The sequence below is a fragment of the Crinia signifera genome, chromosome 1 (genome assembly GCF_055691185.1).
Source record: "Crinia signifera chromosome 1, ASM5569118v1, whole genome shotgun sequence".
Classification (NCBI taxonomy): Eukaryota; Metazoa; Chordata; class Amphibia; order Anura; family Myobatrachidae; genus Crinia; species Crinia signifera.
The window spans coordinates 51,513,085-51,540,824 of record NC_139217.1 but is presented as its reverse complement, the minus strand read 5'-3'; the positions used below and the strand labels follow the sequence as shown (position 1 = coordinate 51,540,824).

Genomic DNA, 27,740 nt, shown 5'->3' with positions numbered 1-27,740 from the left:
AGCTTTTGGAGAGCAAAAGTCTCCATCCAAGGCGAGAAAAGCACAAACTCGCCATAAAACACGGAGAATTTTTCTCATTGAATACTGCCCAATGTCTACAACATACTTGCCTACCTGACCCTCTCCATCAGGGAGAAAATGCTTTGTTCCTGGCCTTCCCTGGTAATGTATGATTGCCATCACCTGTGGGGAGCTAGGTAATTGATAAGAAAGGTGTTTCACCACAGGTGATGGCAATCATACATTACCAGGGAAGTCCAGGAACAGAGCATTTTCTCCCTCATGGAGAGGGGCAGCTAGGCAAGTATGGCCTACAACTCACTACATACGTGAGGACTAAGGAAAACTGAAGGTGGGTATACACTATACAATCTATTGGATGAAATACTCTAGGGTCCAAAAGCAGATGGGAATGACATATCTTACCTATTGTATAGTGTGTGGACTCTGCAATTGTTCCCCGAATCTTCCCATTACATGTGTTACCCACCCAATGGGACTATTCTGTGCAGACAGAGATTGGAAGTAGGAGCAGATAGGGAATAAGTTGTCATTTTGACGCGCTTTAACAAGTCACTTACTCATAAATTACAAAGAAAAAAAGATCAAGTGTCTGTCTATGCCACACTCCTCTGTAGATGGTGTGTGCCTTTATGAACAGCTATTTTCACTGAAGTATATTAATAATAAAAAGACTATAACAATAAAAACCTTATCCCTGGAGAAGAGAACAAAATGCCAGTTTGGGAGGAAGGAAGGGAGGGGCATATATAAAGGACAAAGGTTGGTGTGGACTGCGGCTAAGGAAAGAATAGAGGGGCTACATAGAGAACAGTTACAGGTACTGCCCTGCAGAAGCGCAGAGTCTCTGCCCCAGTACTCAGGGTAACACTGGCCTCTGACAGACATCGTCCCCCACTTCCCAGCTTATAGTATGGCAGTATAGATGTACTATACTAGCACGTGCCTGGAATTGCTGGGGAAATATTTAGTAAGAATGTTCTGTTTACAAGTGTAAGGGCAATGACCATACAGCCACAAATAATATTTCTAATTTATATACAAAGCTCCAAGAAGCAAACGGATTGTTCCTGTCGCTACGAGGGTCTGTATCTGTCAGTGTCACAGCGTTCAGGGGTGTCTCTTAGTAAAAACAACAAAAGTTTGCTTGGAGACCAGATATTTGCGTTTGTAACGTTGCTACAAAACCGTGTATTTATTTATTACCGCAACACTTTAATTCTAGTAGCGCACGTGACAAAACTGCCAACATATTAGAGGAGATGAATGAGAATACAATTTGTGGCTCTAGAGTATATTTATACTGTGACCATGTTGTTTTGCTTGAGTGTGTTCGTGAAACGTGTCCTCTATCCCTGCACTCAGTTCTTGAGAACTGTCACCAATTGAATAAACCTAAGACATATAATAAAGTGAAATAGGGGAATGTGATGGCAACGAAACAGGTGATAAAAGTATGGTAATGCGGCACTTTCCATGCAGACCACATATTAACGAGCGGGGAAAATACAGCCTGCAGCTTGTGCACACTGCTAGCAATGAGAACGCATGTGGTAAATAAAACGCCTTCACTCCATGCCAGGAACCACAAACTTCTGTCAACTTTTTATTTTATCCCACTCTCAAAACACATCTATAAAAACAGGGTTTCCCCCAATGTTTTTACAGTATAGCTTTCTTACCACTTACCCGCTTGTATTCGTTGTACGGGAGAAATCAGCACTTTACAAAAAACAGTATGATGCGGGATGCATTGGCGGTTTCCGATCTGATAAATTATGGTGAGAATACGGTAGACCTCATTAGTCTACTAAGGCAGATGTATTAATCCTTAAAAAAAGATAACTGCTAGGCTAGGGTGATAGAGTGATAAACGTCCAGCCAATCAGCTACTAACTCTCATGTTTGAAAAATGACAGGAGCTGATTGACTGGACATTTATTATTATTTTTATTATTGATTTATTATTTACTTATTAACAGTTTCTTATATAGCGCACACATATTCCACAGCGCTTTACATAGAATATTTGAACATTCACATCAGTCCCTGCCCCAGTGGAGCTTACAATCTATATTCCCTACCACACATACACGCATACACGCACACACACACACACACACACACACACACACACACACACACATACATTCTGGTTAATTTTGCTGGAAGCCAATTAACCTAGCAGTATATTTTTGGATTGCGGGAGGAAACCGGAGTATCCATAGGAAACCCACGGAAGCACGGGGAGAATATACAAACTCCACACAGTTAGGGCCATGGTGGGACTGGAACCCATGACCACAACGCTGTGAGGCAGTAATGCTAAACATTACACCATCCGTACTGCCCATTTACTCCTCTATCACCCTTGTGAGTATCTCTTTCTAAAGCTGGGTACACACCAGGACGACTATGGCCGATCCCCTCAATCTAGATCCAATTCCGACCAATTGGATGTAGATTGTAGGTAGATTGGGCCCTTTTTTTCCCTGTTCTGGTCCAATCCCGATCCGATGCGCGGCCCCGCGGGTCGGTCGTTATTCAGATCCTACCTGCTGCAGGTAGGATCTGAAGAACGACCATACAGCCGGGTGCGGGTCGCCATCGGATCGGACCCGCTCACGGTGCACATCGTGAGCGGGTTGTGCCCCCCAGCGTCACCGTGAGCAGGTCGGACGAGACACTGACGACCCGCTCACGATGTGCATCATGAGCGGGTCGTTGTGGTGTGTACCCTACATAAGGCTTAATACTGTACATCTGACCCACTATGAGGGGTCTTTCGGTTATAATAAAGATCCATTTTCCAATGTCCCCCCCCCCCCCCCCCAAGACTCCACTGATGGGTATCCGATGGTAGATACCTGGTGACATTAATGGACAGTTCTGAAAAACTAGAAGGAACTTCTAAAAACTAGCATCACTGTGAAATAAAACATACACTAACTCGATGAGCCGTCTGTTTTTACAAGCTGAAACCGTGATACCAAACACTTTCCAACACTTCTCATTCAAATTCCTATAAAGAATCTTTAAAACCCCTCAGAGATGTGCAAGTCACCATGAATTGGAAGAATGCAGCATTCCTAGTCTGGCACGGTGACCCGAAAGCGGTAGATGCAAACAGCGCGTTCCTATTAAATTACTTGCGGAACATTTTATTGCAGCTTTTGGAATCAGATTTTTAGGACTGTGTGTATTTTATATCAGGAAGGAACTATGGTTGCTGTATAACCAAACCTTGGAGTGAAAGTGACCTCTTTTTAAACTTTTTTTTTTTATGTATAATATTCATATTATATAAGGCCCCCCTGCCATCCGAGACAATCCTAGCATTCACGGATTCTGGGAAACGATCCGCATATAGGTGGCTAATTGCAGTCACTCAGGGGTTATATACTTAGAATGCTGGGATGACAATATGTCAGAAGTAAACTAGGGTTACAATTCAAATTGCACATCTGTTTGCCTGCTCATTTTTATGGCATAATACGGGATAACAACAACAACAGTCCGTGCAGCACAGTTCCTGTCTAAAGAACCACCCCCATAAATCAGGGGGTGCGCCTACAATTGAAGATACTCTGGAAAATCTACACTGTCCAAAAAAGCAGAAAAAAACAGCACTACAGTGTCCTACCTACTTCCACAGGAACAAAAAACTGCAGAAAAACTCGTTCAAATGATTAAAATGAAATTACTGCCTGGTTGAATGTCATTGATCGAAATTATTCATGATTTAACGTGTCGTAAAATGTAGAAGACACAAGACATAAGACATGCCTGCAAATACCCAAGGTTCTATTCCCAGAATACAATGACATAGTATTGAAAAGATTGTTAATCAGGGGACGTTCCGCACTTCATGTGATTTGACAGATCTTGCTGGGTGCCTCAGAAGTTCAACATGGCCGCTAATTTCCAGGGGCAAAGTTCAAAAGGTTTGTTATAAGTGTTCATTTCATAAACAGCGTATCAAATGCTGAAATGTGCAAATACAGTAAGTCAACATAAACTGACCCCGGACTTAAAATAAAGAGAGAGAAGTAAATGAATACTAGCGCATATCACGGCATAAGTACCAGTGCTTCTAAAGGGGCCTACACACGGGGAGATATTGCTGAGCGATCTGAGCAATGTAGAACATTCTGGATCGCTCAGCACACATCGCTGCACAGCGATATGTCAACGCTAAGTGTTCTCCGGTAAGAACACTAACCTTGACCAGGGATTAATTAGATTCATCAAGCATGCTGGATCTTAATCGCCAGGCGATAGAGACACGCGGGGCCCTACATACTAAGCGATGTACAGTAGGGGCATTTTATAAGCGATCTAGAAAATGCACTGAAATCTCCCAGTGTGTTGGCCCTTTAAGAACGCTATTTACATGGCGTTACCAGTGAGTGAAATACCAGCGATCATGCACCAGATGATTCTTATTAAAAATCACTACTGCGCATGCATCAGATGTCTAATGCAATGCTATAGCGAAAGAATCCGCATTGCCTGAAGTGTCCATTGAAATGCACTGTAGCGCAAGAACTACTTTACTGTACAGTACTGTACTGTATGTGAAATAGACATTTTTCTCAGAAAATACTATTGCATTGACACGCCTCTCATTACGCTATTTATAATAGGCTCTCGGGATAAGTGAGCGAGCAGACAGTATGGTCGAAGTACTTTACATAACAAAATGGCTGCAGGTTTTCAGCCAGGGCTTCATCGAAACCCACATCTAATGAGCCATCGACTGCATAGGTTACACTTGTATAAGGGCGCTGCTGTACGTGTGTCTCATTACGCTACACTAGTTAAATACAGAGTTATGCTACAGTGTGAATGACATACAGTAGGAGCAGGCCAGGCTCAAGCACCGAGCGGGTTAACAAAATGGATACCGGCTTTCAGTTAAAGGGAGACAAATGTCAAAAAATTTCTCCAGCTTACTACATCAAGCATAGGGTATAAATGGGTTAGATAAAAATTGCTATTAATCCTCTGTGTGGGGTCTGAGCACACTTAGACCATGGTGTTAGTTACCAGTGTGTGCTTTCAGAGCTCTGCAGGCATGACCAAGCCCACAATACCAATCTTGTCATACATGACCTATCCTGTCCAAACACCCAAGCCAATGCACCACTGTAATCGCACCTTGGTTATATGTAAACTTATAGAGGACCCCTCTGAATGGGTGAAATATTAGTCATCAGGTGAAAAAGGGGATAAAAAAACCACAGAAAATCACATTGCATGATTTTTAAACAATTTGTATATTCTTGGGGAAAATATATATTTGGACACCTACCAACCAGTAAGATTTCTGGCAATCACAGACCTGTTACTTCTTCTTTAAGAAGCTCTTCTATCGTCCACTCATTACCTGTCCACACCCTCAAACAGTCAGACTGCAACCTCTCCACCATGGCCAACACCAGGGAGCTGTCTAAGGACACCAGGTACAAAATCGTAGAGCTGCACAGGGCTGGGATGAGCTACTCAACAATATGCAAGCAGCTTGGTGAGAAGAAATCAACTGTTGGCGCAATTACAAAAAAATGGAACAAATACAAGATCACTGACAATCTCCCTCAACCTGGAGCTCCATGCAAGATCTCACCTCATGGGGCATCAATGATGAGGACGGTGAGGAATCAGCCCAGAACTACATGGGGGGACCTGGTCAATGACCTCAAGAGAGCTGGGACAAGTCACAAAGGTTACTATTATTAACACTACGTTGTCATGGTTTCAAATCCTTTAGGGCCCAAAAGTTACCCCTGCTTAAGCCGGCACATGTTCAGGCCTGTCTAAAGTTTGCCAGTGACCATCTGGATGATCCAAAGGAGGATTGGAAGAATGTCATGTGCTCAGATGAGAGCAATCCAAAAAACATCATACCCACGGTGAAGCATGGGGGTGGACACCTCATGCTTTGGGGCTGCTTCTCTGCAAAGGGGACAGGACGACTGATCCGTCCTGTATCTGAGAGGATGAATGGGGCCATGTATCGTGATATTTTGGTAAAAAACCTCCTTCCCTCAGTAAGAGCATTGAAAATGGAATTTGGCTGGCTCTTCCAGTATGACAATGACTCCAAACACACCGCCCGGGCAATAAGGAGTGGCTCCGTAAGAAGCATTTCAAGGTCCTGGAGTGGCCTAACCAGTCGCCAGACCTCTACCCAATCAAATATCTGTGGATGCAGTTGAAAGTCTGTGTTGCCCGACGACAGCCCCAAAACATGACAGATCTAGAGAAGATCTGCATGGAAGAGTGGGCCAAAATATATGCTACAGTGTGTGCAAACCTGGTCAAGAACTACAGGAAACGTTTGACCTCTGTAATTGCCAACTGAGGTTATATTACTAAGTATTGAATTGAACTTTTGATTGTCCAAATAATTATTTGCCGCAAGAATATACAAATAAATTGCTTAAAAAAATCAAACACTGAATACAGACCAGAAGAAAAGAACCAAAGAAGACAGCGACACCCCAGGCAGGAAAAAGGAACTGCAAGAATTTGAAAGGTACCCCTACAGACATATTCAATGTGGGGGGGTTGGGAGGTGGCGAATGGCTGACGGCAAGCAGTGCCAATAGCTCGCCATCAGAGTATTCAAAGCCCCCACCGCCCCCCCCCCTCCCCCTCGCTGTTTCCACCTCACCTGTTCCCTGAGGCGAGGTGGGAACAGGGAGTGTGACAGTCAAAACAGCGAGGCTCGCCGCTGCATTTGCACCAAACCTCGCTGTTCCCAGGAATCCTCACCATCATCTGATAGAATACGGCGAGCAGCTGGCGAGGGGGCTGGTTAGCAAGGATGGCTTTTCCTTGCCAGAAAAGACATCCTCGCCATACAAACCCCCATCACCACCGCTCACCAAGCAGCATTCAATACACCGCAATGCTAGAATGAGCACTACATAGAGATGTACGTTGTGTTTAGAAAGTAATGTAGGGTAATGTTGCCATATTTACTATGGCGGTGAAACGTTAACATTTTGCACGAACCGTAAGAGGAGGGTTACGCTACAAGAGGTGAGCATTAGGAACTAGCGTTAGGCAATGAGAGGGAGGTTATGGTTCCACTAGTGAGGGGTTAGGAACTAGTGTTATGTTTAGGCTATTAGAGGGGATGATACAGTTAGCCACTAGGGGGCGGTGAGAGGTTCGGATTATTCATACATACTGAATAAGGATGTGCCCAAAGTCACCACAGGAGCCAACAATCCTACTGTACCAGGTAAGTCACCACTAGATCCTAAGGGACGTTTTGGCAACATTCTAAAATCATATCAACCTATTAATCAGGATCTACATGATGAAGTTCATGGTCGCAGTGCAGACGAGCAGCATGCTGACGTTGACCACGCCACGTCAGCATGCTGCTCGTCGGCACTGCGACCAAGTTGACATGATGAAAGACAGCAAATGCACTACACCCGTCTAGAGGACCTCTCACCTCCACCCTTGTAGATACATTTTTCTTATGTATCAGCTGTCCTATAAGACCCACCACAACTTTTTGGAACAAATTTGTTTAACAAGCATCTCTATTTGCAGATTTGCCCATCTGTCTGTCTGCTAGTCATCAGTGAGTCCCAAATAAAGGTTTACTAGGCAAGACCAAGGACACCCCATTACATCTTAGTACAAGAGAAAATACATTATCCAAATGCTGCCGTTAAACTTTTGTTGGCATTTTAAAAGAAACATCGGAGCTGTACACCTACCACAATCTGCATTTTCTTTGTAATTTGTCTTTTGGGTAATAGTTTGTGAGCTTTGATTCGGAGCCAAACTTTGAAAAACACACTCAAAACTCATTTCCTGTTGCTGTTGTACTTGGCTGGGAACATCTGGGGAACATTTCTGAATTCTCGGAGCATAGCAGAGTCACAACTTTCCACTATGCACACAGTAACGAGCAGTCTGAAAGTGCCCCCAACATCTGTATGGAGGGGAGATGGATCAAACTTATCAAGCACAGGCTATGAAATGACAGGAGCTACTGGCTGCTATGGCAACTTCTCCATGTCATCGTTCGCAAAGGCTTGACACATCTCCTCATGTATAAAAACTATACAAAAGCAGCCTGGTGCACTACGAAGACGCAGAACTATTAAACGTGTCCTTGCAATGGTAGACAACATGACTGCAAGCCTCAAAATATAAAGTAATCGTTATTTTTCTTTCCATGTGTGGACTACAAGTCATCAGCTCCAGTATGATTGGACCATTCAAATATCTGGTTGACCAATCCCCACATCAGAATGGTTAACTAGAATGTTTGAACCAGTGGTCATACTGTCATTCAGCCTCATTATAAGATATGGTGTTTTGCTAACATCTTAAGGCTATAGAATTAATTTCATGGTCCACCTTTCAATTCCAATTGGGAGTTCCCCTTTAGAACCTCAAAAAGGGTACATAGCTCTGCATCAAAAAAATTGATAGAAATGCATTTCATAAATCTAGCTGCACCCTTCATATAGTGATTGACCAGCAGGAGAGCCATCTGGAATTTGAGTGTCTAGGACTGGTTCTCAAACTGTGGGTCGCAACCATTATAACATAGGCCTATGACTATATTGATCACCATCCGGCTAATAATTCCTTGATCTTTCAGCCAGTGATCCGAGGTGTCTGAAAAGTCAGTTGAATTATTTGTTACTTCAGACTCCTCTTATCATGGCTTAGAGAACCAAGCAGTCTTCAGCCATATCTGCTTCCACCCCAGTCATATGCCTCTCCTGTCCCCCACAGCAGCCACTGCCACAATCAGGCTGCACTTCTAGCTCCCATATCTACATTCAGATGCCCACAGGAGGTACACGCTGGTAGCAATGGTGCTCCTGGGTCCTGGGGCTTCTGAGCTGTAGGAAACGAACATATGAAATAGACAGTGAGCAGCATACCACAGTCACACTCAGATGAGCCAGCTCTCAATGAGAATGACTCAGAGTCTGTGAAGAACCTCTGGTATGTAAGTGCACCATGGGCAGGGGGGGGTTCATCTGCGGGCCCAGCCTGAGGGGGACTTCTGCACGGACTTTATAGGAAGCTTCTGTGTACGGGGGAGAACAGGTAAGAACACAGTGTTGGCTGTGGAGGGGTAACAGGGAAATAAACAAACACTGCCTTTCCTTGGTCATTCCCTGCCACCCACTGCCTCCTTAATTCCCTTCTCCACCTGCCATCACCCACTGCCAATATATATGTCTCCTCTATGACCCTCTGCCATTCCAGTCAGTCTATCACCTCTGCCTGCCTATTAGCCTATGCCTTCCTCTGACTTGCTGTAGGCACCCTCTGCCACCCTGCCTTAACTCATCTCCAAATTCTTCTCGCTGTTGTCCACTGCCATTCCTGCCACCACCGCCCCCCCCCCCCCCACACACACACACACACCAACCTATGCCTCTACCCTCTGGCTGTCGATAGTCATTGTCTGCAATCCTCAGCCCCCCACTGACATCCTCATTATTAGCCACCACAAGGCCTCTCTCTAAACACTCTCCGACTCCCTCTGCCATCAACCCTGTCATGCTCTTCCATCTACTGCATCTACAGTACTTTGTTACCTTTGCCTCTCTCTAGCCACCCACTGCCTCACTCTGGTCACCAGACACCCATTGCCTCCATCTGGCATCAAACTGGTCATCCTCATACAGTACTCAACCTAACCTACTAAGGGGGAGATTCTCTAAGAATCTCCGCCCCCTTCGCATTTATAATTATCGCATATGTTGTAACATATGCGATAATTATAGCAAAGGACAGCTCTTGCGTTAAGAGCTGTCCTTTGCGGTGAGAGTCGCCGGGTCCCAGCAGGTCCCGGCGGCTCCCCCCTTCCTCACACACCCAGCGCTGCTGCTGCGCCGGGCTCTCCTCCTCCCTGCACTCGGAAGAGGATCAGTGCAGGGAGGAGGTCACAGGTCCGGGCAGCACTGCGCTGTGCTGCCCGGACACAGGTGAGGGGGCGATGCGGGGCGGCGGAGGGTTGCGGTAGAAGCCCATTGGCTTCTATGGGGCATCGCCAGATTTTTCTGGCGATGCCCCCCCGCCGCGGTAACCCGGCGAGGGATGCTTACAGCATCCCAAAATGCGGTAAAAACCCCGATAACGGGGTTTTTACCGCATTTTTAGCTTAGAGAATCTCCCCCTAAAACTGCCACCCCCTTCTATCCCTGTAACCCACTGCTTACCCCTACTAACCTATGCCTCGCCCAGTGTCCCTCTGCCTCTTATTGGCGAATTTGATTAAGAATCATGGGAGGTAGGGTTGAGAGACTACAAAAAAAAAAAAAAAAAAAAAAGATTATGCATGCAGTACCAGTTATGGCCACTATGCAGGAGATGAAGAACCCTTCCATACAATACTGTATTTAGTTTATGTTCATTTGTAGTTTATACTATGGCAGGATACATATACACTGTAGCACAAGTGCACTTATTAGCTGCTACATTACCAAAAGTGAATTTGATAAAAATGAAGGGTGGAACGGTACCATTAAAATACTGCGTTATCCCACAGGGCAGTTCCCACTTAAATCCTTTCAAATGTACACACTAAAATTATGCCAGCAATTTAAGCTGCATCTTCTGTCTATGTCACCACAGAGTCATAAGTATAAATGGGTGAAACAATAGAAATGAAAAGCCACAAAAGCAAACAGGATATCACAATGACAATCACAAGGAGGACGCAGAGATTGGTCTGCAGCAGTATTACTGTGAGTGGGACACGGAGGTCTGTCCTACTCCCCTTCTCATCTGCAAATAATCAAGTAGCTCAGTGACGTTACATGAATCCCAAGAGTTCAAGTCAGTCAATTTAGGCACATTCCTCCCACATAATTAGCATTACACCAGCATGTCCCAGTGTGGAACACACATCTTGTAAAAGGGCCAAATAAGCTTATTTATTCATCACGAGGTGCATTGCTGATCCAATAAATCAATACTACTTTTTAGATCTATTTTTTTACATAGTGGGTGTCTGCGTACTATTAAGTACTACTGGAAGAGAGTAGAGAGAGAGAGCAAATGACAGAGACAATAGAGAGAGAGAGAGAGAGAGAGACAGAGAGAGAGAGAAAATGACAGAGAGAGAGACAGAGAGAGAGAGAGAGAGAGAGAGAGAGAGAGAGAGAGAGGGATAAATAGAGAGAAAATCAGAAATAAAGCAAAGTAGAGAATGGGAGAGTGAGACAGTCAGCCAGGGAGAGCGCAAAAGAGGTGGAAAATCAGAAAAAACTGTAGAGAAAAGCAGTAAGTGGAAGATCTAGACCAGGGAAGGGAACATGTGGCCCTCCAGCTGTTGTTGAACTACACATCCCAGCATGCCCTGCTACAGTTTTGCTCTTTGGCCATACTGAAACTGTTGCAGGGCATGCTGGGATGTGTAGTTGAACAACATCTGGAGGGCCGAAGGTTCCCCATCCCTGATCTAGACAGTCAGATGGGGAGCGAGAGAGAGCGCGAGAGAGAGAGAAAGTCAGAAATACAGCAAAGCAGTGAGTGGAAGTGCTAGACAGTCAGCTAGGGGGAGCGCAAGAGAGAGGTAGAAAGCCAGAAATAGAGCAAAGTAGAGAAAAGGAGAGTGAGACAGTCAGCCAGGGAGAGCGGAAAAGAGGTGGAAACTAAAAAAACTGTAGAGCAAAGCAGTGAGTGGAAGAGTCAGACAGTCAGCCAGGGACAGCACGAGAGAGAGAAAGAGTGGTAGAAAGCCCGGAATAGAGCAGAGTAGAGCGTGGACAGTGAGCCAGGTAGGGAGAGAGAGCAAGCAGGTTCACGGCCTTAAATACCACTGAAAAATCTGATGCACTGTGGGAAGAAAGCAAGCATGCAGGGGTCAGCCCTGGGCAATTATTATCTGTTGGCAAACTTGGGTCACGACATTCACGTGAATGTTACTTTGACAGGTACCACCAAATCATCATTGCAGGCTAAGTACACCACTTCATGGCAACGGTATTCCCTGATGGCAGTGCCTTCTTTCGGCAAGAAAATGTTCCCAGCCACACTGAAAACATTGTTCAGCAATGGTTTTGGGAAGCATGAAAAAAGGGTTCAAGTTGTGGACTTGGCCTCCAAATTCCCCAGATCTCAATCTGATCGAGCATCTGTGGGCTGTGCTGGATCAAAAAGAATCTGAGCCATGCAGGCCCAAACTCACAAATAACAGGACTTCAAAGGATCTACTGCTAACGTCATGGTGCCAGATACCACAGGACACCTACAGAGGTCTTGTGGAGTCCATGTATCAAAGGTCAGAGCGGCTTCGGTGCCACAAGTTAAACAATATTAGGCAGGTGGTTTCAAAGTCATGGCTGACCTTTGTATACTATTGCTACATATTAAAACGGTTAGAAGGTGGCACACAGGGACTCAATTTTACAGCTGGACCAGGGATACTCCTGAAGAAGCTTTATAATACACCGAAATGTCGTTAACGTTAATGGTCCAGCTGTACTACGGACTTACAAGTGCCAGTTTCTATAAAGATTGGGCACCTTGGCAGACTGAATACATTTCTTGTCAGAGTGCCAGGTCTTGGACATTGAAATGTTGCACACAGGCTGGCAGTGCTGTTTCATCTACGAGATTTAAACGGCTGAGAACTCGTCTCTTTCACTAGGAAATGATTCGGTCCCTGCGGCAGCCGCTCTACAGAAACACAGCGACTTGCCGTTTCCCCACGCGGCATTGGTTGGTTTAACATGTTATTAACTGTGTTTTAACACTGTTCCCCTCACCAGCCCCTTAAAGCTGAAAAAGTCTCAAAAAACGTGATTCATCTCCTCAAGATTGTTCATGGGATTCCGGAAACCACAGAGTTACACAAATGACAGCTGGGCATCAATAAACACCTCCTGGTACTTCCAGCTTGTGGTGGAGTAAAAACCACTGACCTCTCTGTCAATGTCAAGGGCAAAAGCCTCGGTATTTCACATTTTCAATGGATACATCTCAGACCTTTAGGGTCCGCGCACACAGGCGATAATCCCTTTGCTGCTCTTTGGGAAGAGAGACGTAATTTTGCTCAGATTTCCATAAAGAAACATTGATGCTGTAAACAGAACCATTTTACCTATGCGGGTGACGGGATGGAGACGGGATATATAGAGCCTGTTCATATTTTCCCAAACCACAAAACTATTTCACCTTCAGGAGGAAATCATTGACGTCTTGATGGTGTCTGTCCCTCAATTAAAGCACTTATGCATGTGGGGGTCAATCCGTCGTCAGTACTGATTAGTTGGTAGACATCGCACAATATCATGGATTACTTATTTTACTAACTGGACCATAGTGATGGTGATCATCGATGGTCGAAATTTATAAATACATTAACTATCGATAGTGCTATTCATGCGCATACTGGCACGGACAAAATTATCAACATCTGGGCACTGCCAATGCAGAATTGGGGCCTGGCCACCGGTCATAGACTGTCAACGGTGAAAATAAATTAAAAAAATACAGATGGTTGAAGGCCATCGCCATGACGAAGAACTGTCTATACAGAGAATAAATAGTGCCAGCTACTGGGACATGAATGAGAAAGCCAGCCACTGCTGACCTCCAAACTTCTATTGATTGTCAATAAAAGCAATCAGACTAATGTTTATACAGCTGAATATCAGCCATTACAGCGAATGGTTTACGCTGACCATGGCTGGAAACCTCATATGAGCACAAAGTCACAAGTGATCGATTGAATATATAAAAAAAAAAAAGTGTCCAATACGGTCATTATGGGTGGCTGCATTTGGTCAAAAAAAAAAAAAAACTGTTGGTGCACAGTTCACAGGGGATGGATATTAATGTTGCACCTGTGCACAGTAATTTGGCACAGTAGAAAATTGTATGCGACTTACCCCATTGTTGAAGAAGGTGTCCAATATTTTGAGACCATGATCTTTACGCTTCTCATCTGGGGCCACCTCGTATTCTGTCTGCAGAAAGGAAATACAAAAAAGAATCTTAGCGATGATAAAAAAAAAAAAAAAAACAATATAAAAGCACAGCAATTCTGAGGTCTTCAATTTCAGCCATAAACAACAAAAACAGTAAAAAAAAAAAATGAGTTTTTAAAAAACAAAACAAAAACACACACACACACAAAAAAGAACACAATAAATGCAAAACTACCTCCTGGTAGAAGGTAAGAGAAAACAAGACTGTTCCCACCCACATCATATATCTCCTCATCTGTCTAACACCTGCGGGGATGAGGGTGTCTGGAACATAATCCAGGCCTGCACATGGCTGCAGCGGAGTACATTTAGATTAGGAGGCTAAATACTGACTACGAGAAGTATATACAATACCCTCTTCCAGGGGAACAGGGCGTCACACTTTACAGAAGCATACAAAGATCACAGACCGCTGAATAAGCTTTAACCGACATTCAGGTGGAGAATGAGGTCATTGGAACACTGAGAGCCACAGAGGGCCACCGCTGACCGCACAGACCGTGAACTCAACAGTACTTTTAAAATAGAAATATCGTTAAGAGCGTTTAGTGATGACTACAGCATAAAAACAATTTATTGTAATAATAAACAGTATAATATAAGGAAGGAACTACATTTTGCTTCCTTTGCGCACATATAATATCAGCGGTATAGTTTCCGTGGGAGTACTCAGGGGTACGCAGCAACAAAAATCTTTTTTTTGTGTGTGTCATTTTTAATTCTTATAACTAGTTCCAGAGACTGGAATAACTCCGTGAAATCATTTTAGACATAATAAAATAAATAAGTCTCTGAATGCTTTTCCGGAGTATAGTGTATCAGCTTGTGACTTGAGGTTAGCGCTTGTAACATTTTTTCCAAGTACTGGCACCTTTATCTATTTATTATCTATACATATGTCTAGTGTCCGTGAGTCAATGAAACACTGCCATCTGCTGGCAGAGAGTAAAACTACATCTCTTTCTCACACATACACAAACGCAGAAGGTAGCAGACTAGCTTTTGAAGCTTTTGCTTCGAGCAGGCTTGCAGTGCCTCAATTCTTTGAGGTGAAGTACCACCAGTGACCACTAGAGGCAACTCGACAGAACAAATTACTCCTTCACAGAAAGTGAAAGCAAAATGATCTGTTTCAAACTTGCTGGATATGTAAAGGGCGAGCTGTGAAGAAAGATTGGAGGCAGGAGCAAATTGGGACTAAGCTGTCATTTATTACGCAGGTTCTTAGGTGATGCCAGATGCAGAACCCCGGTAATGTCTGCAGGTTGCTTCTTTCTGCAATATCTATGTGATATTATCTAGACCAGTGATTCTCAACCTCAGTCCTCAAGTACCTTCAACAGTTAACATTTTCCAGGTCACCCGGCAGGTGTACAGGTGTCCTCATTACTCGCTGACACATTTGAAAAGATCCACAGGTGAAGCAAATGATTTCACTTGTTATTCTATGTGGATAACTGGAAAACATGCGCTGTTGGTGGTACTTGAGGACCACTGGTCTACAGCACTCACTCTCCTGGCTACTGTAGACGTTGCGTATGATTCTTCAACATGAGTCCCTAAATAAATCCCAAACGTCCCTATATCGTTCATCATACGCAACGTTCCACTGCTACAGTAAGAATGGCTATTGGCTATTGGTTGTTACCATGAGCCTCAGAGAATCATTAAAGAGGGGAACCTGGTTTCCATAGCTCTACCCAACAGTGAACAATGAAAATCAGAGAATATTTAGTTGCTGGGTAACCGATGAATGACCATCACTTAGTCATCAGTGATGGGGGTTAAGAATCTGTGGCTTAAGTGGTCATTGGGCCTGCGTATGTCTGACGTACTATATTACATCAATGGCACTATGCATAGGGCAGAATAGGTGTCACATGCTAATTTACGTATCCATTGACTGGCGTCAATCGCTCTAAAATCAAACACTTGGAAGCCCCCTCCCTAAAGCCTGCGTTAGCCCACTGCAATCATCACACTGCTGCATTTATAGTCTGTCCTGACCGTCGTCCCATACTTCCAAACCACCTTGATTGCAATCGATGCTCTTTCATGGCCTCTGCACACTGATTTGTGGCCAGTTAAGGTTTAAAATGTAATACTTGTCTGTTAAACTCATAGCATGTGTTGCTTACAAAGGACACTGCCAAACTGCAACATCTGACTTGGGTCTTTAGGAAACTGCCTCCCAGTATAAAATAATTCTGGCAGTCACCGACATCAGTGATATCCGGCTCTGCAGCCAGCAGCGGTCTAGCGATACGTATGTCCGGAGCGATACAGGACTGCATAGCTGCGCTGCATCTCCGCACGTGTTTTGTGACGGAGTGCTGGAGTGATGTAAAAGAAATGCCTCAAAAAAAGAATGTGCGGAGAAGCCAAACTCCTGGAGGACATCCAGTCCTCGGCTGCGGAGAACACATAAGACTATAATAATTACAATTTCTTGACTAAATCTACAAAGCTAATAAACATATGCTGAATCATTAAATAACCGTTCGAGAAATGTTTATGTAGCTTAACGTCTTAAGAGAGTCAAAGCAAGACACTGGAGAACCACAGTGCAACGCGTTTCGGGGGGCAATCTCAGCATGGAATTGAGTGCGTTAGCAAGAGACAGACTCACAGGCAAACGTGGGCAAAAAATAGTATCAGCCCCCCAAAAATGACATTGTGTTGACAATGCAAATGAAAAACCAAAGCACAGCATATATATACGCGATAAGAACACAATACAGAGGTTATTGAGCACTAAGAGGCTGAGTCTCTGAGACCAGAGCAAGTACGTATGTGCATGGCTCCTGCGGGTTCAAGTCCCAATATGAACATGCGGCGTACCGGCTGCTGCGGCCAAGCAGGAAGACGCCCACAGACGAGCCACAACTCTGAAGGAGGTTGTAAGTGCACAATGCTTTTGGTGGTCACAGCGGTTGATTTGATTGGTTGTTCCACCCTTTTGCCATGATAAGCCTCTACTGCAGGCATGTCCAAACTGTGGCCCTCCAGCTGTTGTGAAACTACACATCCCAGCATGCCTTGCCATAGTTTTAGCATTCCCTAATAGCAAAGCTGTGGCAAGGCATGATGGGACTTGTAGTTTCACAACAGCTGGAGGGCCATAGTTTGGACATGCCTGCTCCACTGTATGATATTATTGGAACATGTAATCATTACACACTGCCCGTTACCGCTAAACTGTGTTATCCTGTGTCATACACTAGTATCCGGATGGTTGTGTGGTGCATTAACACAAAAAAAAAAACATGCCTCAAACACTCTTGTATAAGTTAATACAGTATCAGTTCAAAGCAATGGCTGAGAATTGCAGATAACATTGAGTTTTACAGTGCTACAAGAGGATAAGTCCCATTTATCTCATTCTGGGGTCCAAATCTCCATAGCCGTTTGTACCGCAAAGCCCCTGGTTTACAATGGATTTCTATCTATTAGTAATATCTTCATCTCCGCTCTGAAAAGTAACCGTTTGCCAGGTGTGGACAAAGGCACAAAGGACAAGGCGCTGGATTATGACCCCTGCGTTCACACAGCCACCGCCCCAGCCAGCATATAGAAAATGCTGGCCTTCTTCACAGGCAGTACTCGCTCATGCGGAGTACGATCCTTTCGCAAGCCCAGTAGTTCGCTAATCGCACGGGCTGCAAATTCGCAGTCCAGCAAATGGGGCTGAATCAGGCCCAATATACAGTAGACCCATGTTTCCAAAAACGCCAGATCGATGATCACTACATAATGGAAGAATTAAGTGCTGTAGGTCCTGATATAATTGTGGTGAAGAGATTAGTTACAAAAAAAAAATGAAACCTAAATTTAAATTAATTCAGTTACAAACACAGACCGCACTAATGAGCCTGAACTGACCAATTACTGACCAGATGAGTTGGTGCGCTGGTCTCGCAAACTGTGCTTTATATTTTTAAATAAATGAAAGGGACGACAGATGTGGCTAATGTGGTGATGCAACGCAGATAATGCACTATTTTGAAAATTACAGTTTGTTGTCCACTCAGGTCCGATGCGCGTCACCGTGCGCATCGGACCTGAGTCGGTGGATGGAGCTGCTGGCCGTCCGACCACCCGACCTGGGACCTCCCTCCCAGTGGCGAGCCAGGCAGTGAGCAGGGACGCATGCGATCCATCACAACAAATTGTGGTGGTGGCTGGTGCATTATCTCCGTTCTTTATGGGGATAGACATCACTTCTCCAAGCTTTATACATTTACCCCAAAATTCCTTATCGTCACATTATCACCACCTATAGCACCATTCCATTATAGTGCTTTGCTGTGTTTGGTGGTAGATAAATGGACTTCCTCTAAGTCAGTGATTTTCAACCTTTCTACCTTGCGGCACACTAAATAAGATTTTAAAATTGCCAAGGCACACCATGAGATCCCCAAAAGGCAAAACACATTGGTCCCCACAGGAAAAAAATCAAAACTATTGGCTCCCATATAAAAAACAATCACACTGGTCCCCACAGGTAACAAAAATAAATACATTGGCCCTTTACATGAAAAGAGGAGACCAGTAACTAACAGTTGAACTGGTGGTGGCTGTAAAACTAGTTTGGGCATCTCTAGATCTGGGGATCAGAGGATACAGACAGAGTCATCAGGTGTGGTATATGACCCCGACAGCCATTAGCCCGACATCGAGATCCCGACTGACCGGACTCAGACAGTGGGGAGAGTACAACGAAGCTAGCCACCTATTCTATTTTCCCTCTATGGGGGTCGTGGACCCCCACGAGGGAGAATAGCCAGTGGCCGTCGGGACCCCAAGTGTCAGGGTTTTAACAGTCGGGAACCCAACGTTGGGCTAATGACTGTCGGGATCCCGACTGTCAGCTATCGGGCACCCGTCATCGGATACTAGTACAAATACATTATATATCCGGCACACACTGCAGAAATACTGTACAAGTTAGCTGGCGCATTAATAGGAAAGGTTTCAGATCCCTGGTCCACTGTATTCTGCACTCACCCTGCTTCAGACAAGTCGGTGTCCCGACTGTCGAGCATACCACAGTTGAGGTTCCGATGACTGTATACTGATCGTCGGAATCCCAACTGTCGTGAGATCATCCGGCACCCAGTTCTAGCGCAGGTAAAATATTAATGAATCATCATCTTGCTATACACAGTTGCAAAATATGCAGAAAGTGGTCAGGAGCAAATTCTAAACAATACAATACAACAAAACAAAAGACAGGGACTTACCACAGAATCCAGAAACTCAATACACCTTTTATACTCCGGTCTGGTGTCGCAGAACTGCCTGAAGAGTAGTCTTCCGATTGGCTGTTTCTCACACACGCTGTTGTAATCTTTTTCTAAATAACAAAAGCATATAAAAAACAGAACTTAGTACTTCACAAAGTGCCAGCATTGAGAGCGTCCTACGCAGTGCAGCTCATTAGGGAAAACGCTGAAATGATTACAGCTGGGTTCCAGCGAGGCCCTGAGAGACGACATATCTCTTGTTTTATGTATAGTTCACTGCGTATAACAGATATGCGCCAAATAGCAGCCGGCTTTACTACAGAACCGCTACAGTATCCAAATTGGAAATAATCACTATCAAATGAACAGAAAGTAAAACCCTTATTGGTGAACTATTTATACATTTCAGCATAGTAGACCAGATACAAAACAATGGAAATATGTACTAAGTTTTAACACTTTCAGGTCAAATGTCTAGTCAGGCTCAACAGCCTTAGCGCTAGTAGCAGGTCCAGTGGTGAGCCACTTTCAAATAAGAACATTAACATCGTTCAACAATCAATGTAGACCATTTTTTTTTTTTTTTAAATTTGGTTTAAAAAGTACAATTAATTTAAACATTTAAACCAGACTGTTTGAAATGCAAAAAAAAAAAATTTGGACTGCAAAGGGTTAAGGAGGTACCCAATTACCCCCAGTTAATTTCCGCTGGTAATGGTCTCATCGAGGCTATTTAATTAGTCACGAAACTAGGCAAAACCAAATCCACAAAAGCAGCCCCATATTCAAGCGAAAACTGGGGTGTGGCCAGCAAAAGTTTTATGTGTATTTTTGGGAGAAAATTTATTTTTATTGGAGCGACTAAAGATACATACATACATTGTATCGGAGATACAAGAATCGTTAAAAACATCAGTTCCTTGGGAACTAATTGGATACCCCCTTAGAGAGAAACCAAAGTACTAACCAAACAGCTCCAAAACTTTTTAAAACACAGCCTGTAACAGGACAGTAAAGCCCCATATACACTAGGCGATACTGTGAACAATATCGGTCAGAAAGAGGCTTTCAATATTGTTAACGATGTGCGCTCCTGAGTGTTGTTAATGATGATTGAGGTCTTCCAAACATGTAGTTCAACTTGGCAATATAGCCAAGTGAACTGCATGTTAAGCGGGTCCCGGTGACGCCACAGAACAATATCGCCGGCTAGTATCGTTCAGTGTGTATAGACAGTATCAGCCACGCACGGCTGTAGCTGATATGATTAACTATTTGGTCGGAGCCCCCATTGGCTAGTGTGTGTCGGGCTTTAGGAGCGGATTGGCTGGTTCTTTCTCTCTCTCTCTCTGAGGGATATGCAATCTGGGATCACGGCTGTCGATCCCCGCCAACAGCCTTGATCATGGCCTGTTTGCGGTCTGATCGACCGCAGAATGATAGATGTTATTCAATGTCAATGCTCAGCGCAAAGGGGGCGTGGCCGCGAAGACTGCCGTGGATTGTCGATCTGTGGCCGCGACAAGCCACGGCCGTTATCGGCAGAACAGGCCCAACAGCTTCTTAAGTCGGACCCGTTCTGCCGTGATCCCACAGCAGTGCTGTCGTTAAAGACCGCATTGAATAGGGAGCCTTCGCTCATCGAACAGCAGCATGTTCCTTTGCGCTTCACAACAAGTGCCGGATGACTCGCCAACAGTCCGACAGTCATTTCTCAGACATCGAAATCCTGACTTACAGTTCGCGGGGGCTATTTTTCCTCGTGCGGGTCCATGACCCCATAGAGGAAGAACAGAATAGTAGGCAAGTGCAGTGAGCCTGCAAGGGGCTTCAATGCACTTTCCCCGTATCGGGCTCCTGACCGCCGAGATACCGTCTGAGAAATGACCATCGGAATCCCGACTATCGGAGGTACAGAGGTAGGAAGCTGCATTACAATAAGGGTCTGCATACATGACAAATCTGATGAATTCTGGCTCAGAACAGCACTGGAACACTAGAAAGGGAAGGACAACTAAAATAATGGACAGTTTGTAAACCGAATACTTTAAGGGCGGTGGAAAGATGTAAATGAAGCAGGAGAAGAGTCAGAACATAACAAGCCATGTGTACTGTACTGTGAATTGGGACACGGCCATAATTATGTCTGAATGCAGCATTGAGTGCTATTTACACATCACTACATAAAAGAAGAGGCAGCGTTTAAATGAAATACAGAACAAGACCTTATTAGCTTGTCTGGTATGAGATCCTGAGGCATGGGGAAGCCACGGATTACACCAGACAGCGAGGAATGTATGGATAGCATGCTCAATACCCCATCGCTGGATTCAAATAGAAAAAAAAAATTAGTTGCAGATGCGCAGGTATTGCCCTTGCATTGGAATGATCGCAACTGCACCTGACATGGCCCTTATTTATCCCTAAGCTCACGTATTTTATATTAATGTACTGTAACCACTGCACAGCTGATCTCTCCCCATTAAATTGACCAGCCAATAACAATGAATGGCATTGTAGGTGGCCTAATCCAGTAGTTCCCAGCCCTGGTCCTCAAGAACACCCAACAGTTCACGTTTTCCTAGTCTCTGCACAGAATCACATGTCAAATAACTGCCTCTACCTGTGGATCTATTAAAATGTGTCAGTGAATAATGAGTGCACCTGCCGGGTTACCAGGAAAATGTAACCTGTTGGGGCTATTTGAGGACCGAAGTTTGGAACCACTGGTGTAATTCATACTCACCTATACTATCGACCTCTCCACCGAGGAGAAGTCCAACTGGAAATACACCATAGAAATTATGACCGATTCACATCGCACAGATTTGCTGCTTTTGGAAATGTGTGTGCAGGCTTGTGGATGTAGCAGAGTTTCTTGTACACAGCAGCTGATGCATTTCAACTACAGAAGTGCCCAGTTACTGAACCAGCGGAGTGGTTTTATTGGAGGAGAAAGCAGGGCAGAGCCGTACTCACTGTTGCACACACTGGTAGATGGTACAGATACAAGATGGCACATGCTCAGTAGTAGCCTCAACAGCCATCTTGGTACTGGGAATGAAGCTTTCCCGGAGGAGTAGCAACATGGAGTCTGCTTGGAAGCGCACACCACCCTAAGCAGTTATGATGTGGGAGGGCAGCCCATAGAATCCTACGGGTGTGGTATGACACACCGACAGTTGGGATTCCGACAGTAATTTCTCCGGGGAGCACAATGAAGCCCCTTGCGGGCACGGTGGCGAGCTGCGCTCTGCACCTATTTTATTCTCCCTCTATGGGGGTCGTGGACCCCCACGAGGGAGCAGTCGGGATTTCGACGTCGGAGTAATGACTGTCGGAATCCCGACGGTCGGGGAGCCGTCCTGCACCCGAATCCTACAGCTCGAAACATCATCTATCATACAAATGTTCACCTCTGATTGACTACATATATCATCTATGATTTACAAATATTTGAAAAACCAAAAATGACGAGTCAGGAGTGCATCTTTATTCACTTTTATAATAATTGTTAAATGTTTGTAGATTTTTCCTTTTTGCACATTAATAATTTTGGAATATTTTATATTGTTTATAATAAGAGCGCCACTATTTGGATATTGTTCTCTTTGTGAACGTGTCTAATATTGTTTTGCTTTCCATGTGCACCAAATAGAAACTTTATGCACGACATAAAACATATCCGTTTGGGAAGCCTTTCGTGAGGAGACACAAAAAACATACATTGTTTTCATATGAACACCCATAAACATTAAATTAATCTTCTATGGTATATCAATTAAAGTGGAAGCTGCAGTCCTGTCAGAAAGACAACCGTTTCCGTCTGACTTAGGTCAGAAGGGGTTCCGACATATTCAATATGGGCTGTTTTTTTCCCCCCGACAGGTCGGAATGCTCCAGCAATCTCAATCCGACTTGAAATTTTTTGGGATTAGGGCAGGGTGGATGGCGCCAGGTGATCAGCAGCAGCTCACCGAGCACCGTCCTTACATCCGGCAGCACCCTTCTCCATCGCTCAACGGGTCCCACCGGCAGGTCGGGTGAGAGCATCTCCTGCCCACCCGGTCCCGGACGGGTGAACAGAAGCAGCAGCGGCCAAATCAGAAATTCACATTTGCCCACTGATTGAATAGGTAGTAAAATCCATTCTGGCAAATGAATGTTGGAATGGATCTGACACTAGTTAAATATACCCCATATGGCCAACACACGAGAGGCAACATCTGACGTCTTGTAAAGACATCAGCTACGAAACTGCACCAATGTCTACTGTTGACACATTGTGCTTTATAGTACATAGGCCTGCCTGGCTCTGCAGCTATTAAGGACACTAAAGGCTACATATGCCTATGATGGTTAGTAGAGCAATCGAACATACATGTAAACAAATTACAATAGAGACAATAAGCATATGCTTCTCATGCGTGTTGGGTTTTCAAAGGCGGTCCTGGCAATCCTCTTTACATCTACAAAGTATTAGGTATACCCCAATCTTATACTGATACAATAAAGCCATTAACAGAATAATAATGAAAATGTTATTATTTAGATGATTATTTATCAAAGGGCATCTGCTTCTTGTTAGTCACAGAGAATCTGGGGGGTGTGAGGAACGCACTGGCATAGTGTCTCTGCTGTGAGATAAGTGTACATTATTTATTTAGACAAGGGAACGGTTCTTTTAGATGCACAAATAAACACAGCAGATGTGTGAATACTATTCAAAGAACACTCACATGGGGGAAATGTATCTAGACTCGGAGAGAGATAAATAGGACTCGTGGACACTACAAATGGAATCGGTCTTTTAGAGAGTACACATAATACATATACACAAATCTTTAAGGTCATTGACAGTGTTTCCGGAAAGTATTCACAGCCCTTCACCTTTTTTCCAAATTTTGTTATTTTACAGCCTTATTCCACATTGGGGAAAAAAAACATCTTTTTTTTCCCCCAAAATTCTACACACAATAACCCCATAATGACAACGTGGGGAGATTATTGCAAATGTATTAAAAAAAAAAAAAACTAAGAAATCACATGTACATAAGTATTCACAGCCTTTGTTCAGAACTTTGTTGATGCACCTTTGGCAGCAGTTACAGCCTCAAGTATTTTTGAATATGCTGCCACAAGCTTGGCGCACCTATCTTTGGGCAGTTTCGCCCATTCCTCTTTGCAGCATCAGGTTAGATGGGATGCATTAATGCACAGGCATTTTCAGATCTCTCTAGAAAATGTTCAATCGGATTCAGGTCTGGGCACTGGCTGGACCACTCAAGGACATTCAGAGTTGTCTTGAAGGCACTCCTTTAATATATTAGCTGTGTGTTTAGGGTCGTTATCAATGTTCCCTCTAATTTTACGAAGGCTGTGTGCGGCAAAAGATTTTGGCTGTGCAACTTTGGAAGGGAATTAAAATTTTTGTGCGTCACATATATAACTGGAAAATGACGTTCAGCATTTGTGTTAACTTTACTTCAAAATGATATTAAACATTCAAAACACAGAACACAATGTAGTTAATGGGTGAAACACACATTAATTGAGTCCACAACTGCAAAAAGGGACCACTGCTGCTTTGTGCGCTCTGTTGTAATGTCTGTGCGCACGCTCGTCGAGTTGTGTGCGCGCGCACGTGTGCACAGCTTAGAGGGAACACTGGTCGTTATCCTGCCGAAAGATGAATGATCGCCCCAGTTAAGGTCTGGAGCAGGGTTCCATCCAGGATGTCTCTGTACATTCATTGCAGCATTAATCTTTCCCTCTATACGGACTAGTCTCCCAGTTCCTGCCTTTGGCAAACATCCCCACAGCATGATGCTGCCACCACCATGCTTCACTGTAGGGATGGTATTGGCCTGGAGAGGAGTGGTGCCTGGTTTCCTTCAAACATGAAGACACATTCACGAAAAAGAGTTCAATTTTTGTCTCAACAGACCAGAGAATTTTATTTCTCATGGTCAGAGTCCTTCAGGTGCCTTTTGGCCACCTTCAGACTGACATGTGCTTTTTACTAAGGAGTGTCTTACGTCTGGCCACTCTACCATACAGGCCTGACTGGTGGATTGCTGCAGAGATGGTTGTCCTTCTGGAAGGTTCTCCTCTCTCCACAGAGGTATGCTGTAGCTCTGACAGAGTGACCATTTGTGCCTGGAAGCAATCCCGTCTCGGAGGTCTACAGACAATTCCTTTGACTTAATGCTTGGTTTGTGCTCTGAAATTCACGGTCAAGTGTGGCACCTTATATAGATTGGTCATGATTTAGAAAGGCACACACCTATCAACTGAATTTACCAAAGATGGACTCCAATTAAGCTGTAGGAACATCTCAAGGATGATCAATAAAAACAGGTTGCACCGGAGCTCAATTTCGAACTTCATGGCAAAGGCTGTGAATACTTCTGTACATGCCATGTCTTCGTTTTTATTTTTAATAAATTAGCAAAAAAAATGTTTATAGGGTATTGTGTGAAGAATTTTGAGGGAAAAAAAAAAAATTAATTCTGAAAAAGGCGGTAACACAACAAAATGTGGAAAAAGCAAGGCGCTGTGAATACTTTCCGGATCCACTGTATTTTAAAGTAGAAGATCCCTAATGATATGATTATTATTATCAAATTGCACACTGTACAGCAGCACTCCGCAAGTTACACATCTACTAAGTGATATTTCACACCGCTATTAGGGGGAAGATTTATCACAGCCCCTCTCACAGCCGGAGAGAGAGATAAAGTGTAAAGAGAAAAGTACTAACTGATTAATTCCTGACATTTTCAAACATATTCTGTAAAAATTACAGCTAGAAGCGGATTGGTTGGTACTTTATCTCTCTGCAATCTTTATAATATCTCTACCTAAAGGGGTCTATGTACTGAGCATTGAAGAGAGATAAAGTGAATGTTGATAAAGTCCACGATAATCAGATAAATTTTTTTTAACCCCTTCCTGACAGAGCTAGTTTTTGCGTTCCTGACAGAGCCATTTTTTTCAAATCTGACATGTCTCACTTAAGTGGGGATAACTTTTTTTTGCTTTTACTTATCCCAGTGATTTTGAGATTGTTTTTTCGTGACACATTGTACTTCAAATTAGTGGTAAATTTGGGTCGATACAGTCTGTGTTTTTTTGTGAAAAATACCAAAATATCGTGAAAAAATGGAAAATTTAGCGATTTGCAAAATGTTAAATTTTCTGCTTGTGAGACAAATAATCATACCACTCAAAATAGTTAATAACTAACATAGACCATATGTCTACTTTATGTTTCCATCATTATTTCAACTTCCTTTTAATTTTTTTGGACACTAGGAGGCTTACAATATGAATAGCAAATTCTCAAATTTTCAAGAAAATTTCAAACACTGATTTTTTTAGGGACCAGTTCAGTTCTGATGTGACTTTGAGGGACTTGTATGTGAGACACCCCCATAAATGATGCCATTTCAAAAACTGCACCCCTCACAGTATTCAAAACAGCATTTTGGAAGTTTGTTAACCCTTTAGGTGTTTCACAGGAATTAAAACAAAGTGTAGGTGAAATTTCAAAATTTCATTTTTTTTGCAGAGTTTCAATTTTAATACATTTTTCTAACGAATACAGTAGATTTTACTAGAGAAATGTGACTAAAAATTGATTCCCCCAATTCTTTGGTTTTCATAAATATCCTATATGTGGCCCTAGTGTGCACGGTGACCAAACCACAGGCTTCATAATAGAAGGAGCACCTACTTGATTTTGGAGCCTCCTTTTTATGAGATTATTTTTTAGGCACCATGTAGGTTTCTAGGCACCATAAGATGCTAAAAGTTAGGAACCCCCCACACAAGTGACCCCATTTTGCAAACTACACCCTTCAGGGAATTCATCTAAGGGTATAGTGTACATTTCAAACCCCCAGGGGTTTCACCAATTGTGGTACAACTGGGCAGTGAAAATAAAAAAAAAAAATTTTTCATTTTCACAGCTCAGTTGTATCAAAATTGGTGAAACCCCTGGGGGTTTGAAATGTACACTATACCCCTTGATGAATTCCCTGAAGGGTGTAGTTTGCAAAATGGGGTCACTTGTGGGGGGGTTCCACTGTATTGGTGCAACATAGCACCCACCATTCATTCCACCAAAATCTGTGCTGCAAAATCCAAAAATCACTCCTTCCCTTCTGAGTCCTGCCATGCACCCAACTGGTATTTTTTGGTCACATGTGAGGCATTGCCATACTCGGGAGAAATTGGGGCACAGATTTTGGGGTGCTTTGTATCCTTCATTCCTTGTGAAAATGAAAAATTTTGAGCCAGATCTGCATTTTTGTGTAAAAAAATGTAATTTTTTTACAGAAAAATGCAGTTCTGGCTCAAAATTTTTCATTTTCACAAGGAATGAAGGATACAAAGCACCCCAAAATCTGTGCCTCAATTTCTCCCGAGTACGGCAATGCCTCACATGTGACCAAAAAATACCAGTTGGGTGCAT

The 27,740-nt window shown here is 43.7% G+C and overlaps 1 protein-coding gene across 1 annotated transcript in view; it reads right to left on the bottom strand.

The window, feature by feature from the left end:
* The window catches only part of GRK4 (G protein-coupled receptor kinase 4), a 153,527-nt gene that overhangs the window by 43,937 nt on the left and 81,850 nt on the right, over positions 1-27,740 (bottom strand). Inside the window, exons 3-4 of the mRNA XM_083151741.1 lie at positions 19,259-19,371; positions 13,917-13,994 (exon numbers count right to left, since the gene is read on the bottom strand). Of these exons, the coding sequence (XP_083007867.1) occupies positions 13,917-13,994; positions 19,259-19,371 (191 nt within the window). The remainder of the gene's footprint in view (positions 1-13,916; positions 13,995-19,258; positions 19,372-27,740) is intronic.